Source organism: Drosophila miranda, chromosome 4 (assembly GCF_003369915.1).
Source record: "Drosophila miranda strain MSH22 chromosome 4, D.miranda_PacBio2.1, whole genome shotgun sequence".
Lineage (NCBI taxonomy): Eukaryota > Metazoa > Arthropoda > Insecta > Diptera > Drosophilidae > Drosophila > Drosophila miranda.
The window spans coordinates 15,283,326-15,290,640 of NC_046677.1; the positions used below are offsets into that span (position 1 = coordinate 15,283,326).

At 43.0% G+C, this 7,315-nt stretch overlaps 2 protein-coding genes across 2 annotated transcripts; one reads left to right on the forward strand and one right to left on the reverse strand.

Moving 5' to 3' along the window:
* Positions 1–434: 434 nt before the first annotated feature.
* LOC108162555 (integrin beta-nu) lies at positions 435–5,426 on the reverse strand. Its single transcript, XM_017297348.2, has 6 exons — positions 5,223–5,426; positions 5,076–5,152; positions 4,244–4,433; positions 2,281–3,031; positions 2,025–2,220; positions 435–1,964 (listed from the first exon to the last, which is right to left on the reverse strand). Exons 1-6 carry the CDS (start codon positions 5,320–5,322, stop codon positions 864–866), a joined length of 2,415 nt encoding a protein of 804 aa, XP_017152837.2. The 5' UTR covers positions 5,323–5,426; the 3' UTR covers positions 435–863.
* Positions 5,427–6,143: 717 nt separating this feature from the next.
* Positions 6,144–6,688, forward strand: LOC108162554. The gene is made up of 2 exons (XM_017297347.2): positions 6,144–6,407; positions 6,456–6,688. Exons 1-2 carry the CDS (start codon positions 6,258–6,260, stop codon positions 6,669–6,671), a joined length of 366 nt encoding a protein of 121 aa, XP_017152836.1. The 5' UTR covers positions 6,144–6,257; the 3' UTR covers positions 6,672–6,688.
* Positions 6,689–7,315: the final 627 nt, after the last annotated feature.

The following is a 7,315-nucleotide window of genomic DNA, read 5'->3' on the forward strand; positions in this document are numbered from 1 at the left end:
CCTTCGTTACGAGTGACGAGTCGTACACAAAATAATCTAATCATTTTTCGAAAAATAACATTCGTATTACATATTTTCGTGGCTTCAGGAGAGCGATCAGTCAATTAAATTCAATGTTTTTACTTCTAACTGAAGTTTTTGTTATAATTTTGCCTTCTTAATTATGCTATACGTACAATAGCATTTATACTCAGCGAATGAAAGCGTTCTGTTGTTCTGATAAATTTGGGGATTGAACATATTTTTATGAATTATGGTCTTGTTTATGAATTTTTTATTGATTGGTTGTGATTCTTTTCTTTCACAAATTGGTCCTGAAACCTTCAGTTTACGGTCTGGGAAATATAGGGACTTAAATTGCAAAATTAAACCTTATTTTTGTTTTTTTTTTTCAAAATTTTCACTCTAGAAACTCTGGAAAAGTCGAAGAAAAATCTTTTCTAGTGCTTTTATATTTTATTTATATAGATAAATTAATTGTTCGTTGTTTAAGATATCGTTTATGTCTATAAATAGATGGCAACGGTGCAGATAATTATCTGTTTAAAAGTTGGGGTCAAAACATGAGAAGGGCCTATGGATACGAAAGGTTTTTGTGTACTAGTTGTAGAGCAGTGTATGAAATAATTACTATGAAAGTTTACTATGAACGCGATAGTAGGAATATAGCCAATTCCTGCGAATGATCCTTGAACACAACGAATGGTACTTAGAAATATATAAAGCTATAAAAACCTATGATCTATCTATACTTAAGAACCTCTGACTCTTTAGAATGAGTCTTTGCTCTTCACATATGATCCTCTCAGCCAAAAGAGGCTTTTAAAATAAACCCTTAACTAAAGATATCAATCGATGATCGATCAACTGGCAAATGGATTCTCATCAAACTTGTGACTCAATGCCTTCGGTACTACATAGCGACCCATGGGATCGCGGTAAAGGGGATTCTCCTGGTTGACACGATTGGCCTGCTCCTCCTCGAAGCGGGCATACTCGCGGGCGTCCTTCCTTCGGATGCACCAAATGAAAAGAAATATCAACAGCAGGCCGATCAGCAGCGTGAACCCCGAAATGAACCCAAACAGAGCCACATAGTCGAGGGGTTCGCAGTCCGTGGCCTGGATCGAAAGATAGTTGGCATGATCGATCACCTGATAGCCAAAGTAGCTGTCACACTGTATGCCATGCTTATTGACGATCCGCACCAGACAGCGGACATCCGCCTCCAGTTCGGCCACAAAGGAGTAGGTGAAGCGCTCCTGGCTGTCTAGGCTCGTGCAGATCTCACTCAGATTGTCGCACGCCCCCATGCCCTGCCGCTGCTCGATCAGGCAGGTGACACACGGCTCGTAGAACTGGCACAGTTTGTTGTCCTTCTCGGGATCGATCTCGCAGAACTTCCCCAGGAAGGGGTCATCGCAGCTGCACTCGCCACAGTCGCAGGTTCCGCGCTGGGAGCACAGCTCGCCCGTGGGTCCCAGACAGGCGTCGGTATCCTCCTTGCAATTGCACCGATTGCCCGACCATCCGTACTTGCAGACGCATTTGCCACAGTAGCAATCGGCCCGATCCTCATCACAGTCCTGGCACTCCCGACACTCGCAGTAGTCTCCCGTATAGCCAGGATCACAGTTGCAGCTGCCACAATCGCACTCGCCACGATTGGAGCACACCTGTGCGGACCGGCCACCATCGTCTGGGTTGGGTTCACGGCACTGCAGCAGCAATGCCTCGTTGGTGGTGATATTCGTGTGGTCGGTGGGGCACATGCAATAGGTACCCGTCCAGCCCTCGTCGCAGACGCACATGCCGCAGTACAGGTAGCCTTGATCCAAGCACTGAAAGCGTGCTTCTTCGTTCTGGGGATCGGCCTCCTCCTGGCACGGACACGGACGCTGCAGCTCCACGTCCAGTTCCATGTACTCATTGAGAGAGGTCTCCTCTACTCGGATTTTATGCGTCTAAAATGGTGGAAGGTTAGACAGATCTTGAGCGAGAGTTTATAGGGCTGTTCCACTTACAAGAACCCCATTTGGGAGATACTCCTTGAGTGTGACATCCACATAGAATTCGATCTCCTTGCCCAGGCTCAGATTGTTGCAGTAATTCCGCTTCCTTAGCTTCGGGAACTGTCCGGCACAATCCGTATAGTACTCCAAGTCGATAAAGTCCGGACTGTTGTCATCGAATTGAGTGCGCTTGATCAGGCTCTCGTAGCTAGAGAAATCAGAAGAAATTATCAATGAATTTAGAAGGGGATTGATATGCTTTGCCAACCTTTTGTTAATCAGTTCCAATATATTCGATGAATCCGCACTGAGTATATCCACATAGCTGATCTCCTTCATCAGGGCACTCAATTCCCGGTAGGTGCTGACCACCTCCTTTGTCACGGCAAAGATCACATTGATCTTGCGCCTCAGAAGCTCTCTATAGATCTCCTCCAATGAGGGATAATCGTACTCCAAGGAACCCGTATACTCGCCCGCTCTATTCAGATGACACTGACGATCATTCCGCTCAATGATGCCCGCCAGGAGGCCATCGCCAGCCAAGTGCATAAAGCCATCGGTGACAAGGATCACCACTTTGCGGGCCTGCTGCTGCCAACCGATCTCCTTGGGGCAGACAATCACCTGCATCAGAGCATCCAGTCCGCCCTCCAGATTATCCAGATTCCCGGTGATCTTGCTGCCCGCAACTGCGGCTGTAAATGCTCGAATATCTTCGGTTAACGAGAGCTGATGCCGATACCCGTAAGTAGGCTCGCAGACGGCCCCCACGAGGGCGCAGGGATTCTCCTTAAACTGAGGCAGTACCATCGGCATCGTGGGCTTGTCCGCGAACGAGCCGAACCCCAAACGATAGTTTTCCGTGAGATTGCGCAGTGTTTGGGTTAGTTGTGTGCCCAGTTCCTCGAGCGTTTCCTTGTCGTCGCGCATTGTCCAGGTCAGGTCCATGAGCACATAGAGGTCGAGTGGATTGTTGCGTGCCGTTCGATACCGCAGCTTGATGCGTTGCGTGTTCCCTAGAGAGACAGGACACAAAGGTTATAGCTACTATAGATTATAGCCACAGGTTTATGAGCTGTTTTACGAGCTGCCACATCTGCATAAATACTCGTAAAAACAAGCAGAAGGAGGGCTCGGGTCTGCTCTAGATTCCCCTTTCATTACTACTTGGACTGGTTAACACCCCTGAGATAAATGGCTGTCTTCCGTGTAATCCTTGAGCGTGTAATTTTCGACCGAAACCTAATTGAAGCTCTTCACAAATGTATTTCTGAACCAGACTTCATTCGATCCCAAAAATAAACGATGTTAATGGCTTTTCAATTGGTTCTGTTGGGCAGCTGGGCCACAATCCTTTAATCGGTGCCCTCAAGAACCCTAATTGAAATGTAAATGGCAGCTCATTTAATATTCATCGATGGGTTTTTATTCCCTTCTTTCAAGACAATTCATAAAGGTATATTTAAATTTGATCGGGAATTCTTGGACTTTATGTGAAGTCATTTCGAAGGCATTGGGATATTTCGGAGATAATTGAGTTTAACTGCAGGAGACCTTCTTTTTCCTATAGGAGAAACTATTTCTAAAGAGAAAAATTAGAATAAAAATACCCATGCAATATCTAAACATTAGGGCTTTAGGGATCCACATAGTACTACCTTCATCGCCCAGTAGTTCCTCTTTATAAGAAGCTATTTTTTAATTCTCTGAGATTTCGATTTGCACTCCCATGATAAACCCCATCTAAATGTGATTTTGTTAATCCTTTACTTAGCGCCTCTCATGCCTTCACTCGACAATTAACAGTTCACTGAACCCAAGGCGAACAATTGAGAGAGAGAGAGTGAGTGAGATTATGAGGGAGAGTGACAGCGAGGGAGAGGAGAGATTTATTCCCACGCCTAATACACGAACAAACACCCAGCCCCCGTGTACAGCGAGAGAGAGAGAGAGAGATGTGACAACCAAAAATGCTGATAAGCGAAGCAGGAACACAAAACAAACTGTTCAAAATGATGTGGAACAAATCGGCAAAGCAAACACAGCTCGCAGACGAACGAATGCGAAGGAGAGGCAGAAGAGTGACACAATTGATAGAGCCGTAAAGAAGGGAGCTACCAAAACACAACAACGGAAAACTGTTCGCTGTTACATTTGATAAATTATTGGATAAGATAACCACCACCACCACCATCACCACATGGGTACACTCATACGCTCATATGCACCTTTGACCAGCTTGAGGTATGCCCGCTGCGGCGTCACCTGAACCGCTTGATCATCGCTCGTCTGGTAGTCCTTGAGGGGACGCTCCTGCAGTAGATCGAGCACCGGCTGGTTCTCGTAGATCTCATTTTCGCTGCAGTTGAACTTCAGGAGTTGGGAGCGCGTGAAACAGCGCCAGCGCACCTGATAGACCTGTCATAATGAGAGAGGGAGAGAGAGAATTAGTACACAGGAAAAAATCCATAGGTGATTGGTGTAATTCTTTCATTGCTAGACTACAATCCCACCAAATAAATGTTCTACGGTATCGAATTGATCGAATTGCATTTGCTGTACAAAATTTTCCATGAGTGAATCATTTGAATAAAATGAAACAAGTGAAGTTCTTTTAACAGATATTGACTCATATCCTATAGGAATCCACAGAGTATTCGTCGTTTCATTTTGTTTTGATTGCCTTAAAAAAGGACCACTGATTACCAGCAGTAGTTAACAGCTGATGTGATAGGGTAAAAAAATACTATTTCAAATATGTTTTTTGGTTTTTCAAGTGGTATTTCGGATCAATAAAGATTTGCGATAACCAATCAATACCATTGCGGAAGGGAAGCCTACATAAATTCAATGGTATTTGCTTTGCAATACTAAATTGTTTTACCTTGAATGGGCTTTTGACCCAAATAATGACAAATCTCATTCATTCTCGTTTCAAACGTCACAAATTTGATCATCAAATATCAAACACTGTCTGATCCTCCCAGCATATTTTCTCCCAGTGTTGGGGTTAAATCTATATTGATTTGAGGAGGGGATGTTAAATTTTGAATGGCTCACCTTGTCTGTACACCAGGCACAATCCAGGTGGGCGCCCAGGCATCTCTCACAGCTGTCCGCATGCATGCATTGCTCATCTACCCCCATCCAAGAGAGAGCCAAAGAGTTAAAGAGAGTGCAGGTGAGAGTTATGTAACGGTAACGAACCAATCGAAACAGCTGTGATCTTCGTAGGCATCAAAGAGAGCATCGCGGCAATCAGCAGCAGCGCCAACAAAAAAACACCTTGACCGCTGACTAACGGCATGTTTTTTTTCGCACTTAATTAAAATTTCCCGCAAATTTTCCAAATTGTAAAAAAAAACCAGAAAACAACCGTTCGGCGACAAAAGCAAACCGCAACTAATATTTTCCCCCTCTACGAAAAGCTTTCCGTTTTCAGTTGAGCTTCTAGTATTATCTTATCGTGTGTGACAGAGAGAGAGAGAGTGAGGGATGGAGGAGGGGCTGGCGGGGAAATGGAGTGACAAATGTGTCAAATTATTAAATATATCAGAAAATGGCACCACAAAGAGTAGAGACGATTAGAAGAGAGCTAATGTTTTACCTGTCAATAGGAGAGGTCGCTCTCTTTTCTTACGGGTAAGAGAGCGAATTAACAGTAATTAAAGCCTATTGATCAGCTGATCCAATCAGGTGGTTGGAGGGAAAATGGCTGCCATCCTTTTAAAAGGCGAAGAACATTGGTTCCTCTATTTATATTTATAGATTTGTATAGATTAATATCTATGAGAAATGTATATTTATTTTACTTTTTGGATTGCGATTTCCACAGCAAATTTCAGCGATCTTGTGGATCCAAGCACTTACAAAACTTTTCTAAGTTTGCTGGAAGTCCCAATCGCAAGATTCCTGAACGATCGACCAGCTACGGAGCACTGTAAAGGGTTCTCAAGAACCCGCCGCTGCCTGTGGGACACTTCGGAAAAGTGAGTATCCAAAAAGAAACCGAGGGTATAACAAATAATCCTTCGTCACCCCGAGAAAGAGACTCTTCAAGAATGCTGGGTACTACAAATCAAAGCATTCCAAAACATTCTTTGATTTTTCTATCAATTCTGGTAGCTTAGTTTTACTCATTCGTTCCGATCCGTTTCGTTCGTTACGTGAAGTGATTTTTGTCGCACACAAATAGAAAAATTTTTTCCAGTAATAAAATCTAAATTCTCTTGAAAGTTCATTATGGAACACAACCGAAATACTGCTCGCACCATTTCGCGCGCTAAAAAGGTTATAAATCAGAATGGTCAACTGATTTTACAAGCAATATTACACCTGAACAGGCTGTGCACGTACGCAGATATTGTGGAGCAGCTGCTCATTCGCGTGAATGTGAGTGTACCCATAGTCGTTGTATCCTCTATAATTTTTGTTCCGCAGCGTTCGAGTTTTGAGCCTCACATTTTGCATGCGATTGCCATTATACTGAAAGAGGCAGTGCGCTTTGGCTTTATACAGAAGTTGGGGGGCCGGTACTGTGTCATGTTCAACCCAGTCTCGGAGACCCCGGAAATCCGAAGGAAACGAACCCAAGAGCGTGCAGAGGAGTCTGCTAATATCGTAGTACCCATTAATGTATCAGTAAAAACTAAGTAAACTATCAAAATTCTCAATGATAAAGCAGTTTTATATTCAAACTTTCGCGCTCTGGTCTAGCGCGTTTAAAAGTAATTTTAGACGTCATATTTACGGTATATTATGAAAATGAGACCGTATATTTTGGTATTTATTTGAATCGGTAATACTCGGTTGACAGACAGGGCCAGACTCATGTGCCGAGAAAACTTCAGCATGTCCCGCAACATGGGTGCAACATTCGGCATACACTAGTGAAATGGATATTTTAGAAATTAAAATTTTGGTCATCTCAGGCTCCAATAATATGTTATTATTTTATATTACTTTTTGAAAACAGTTGCGAAAACAGTATCCCCATGGTAAATTAAAGAACATACACCGATTGATAAGCAACAAGTCTTCAAATACCAGCAACATTGCCGTGTCAACATTGCGACTGTTTTTGTTGAACCTTGTTTTAGTCAAAATATAATAAATGGGAGAACTTAAATGTAGTAAATGTTAAAGAAAATTTATTCATCAATGGCATAAAACTATGTGGCAATTATTCAACGGAATATCAAAATTGAGCAATAGGAACGATTACTCTCTTTTGTTGTTTTTGTTTGACCTTTTTCGCTAAAACCGTTTTTTAGACAAAATCAAATAAAAGCAAGTGTTTA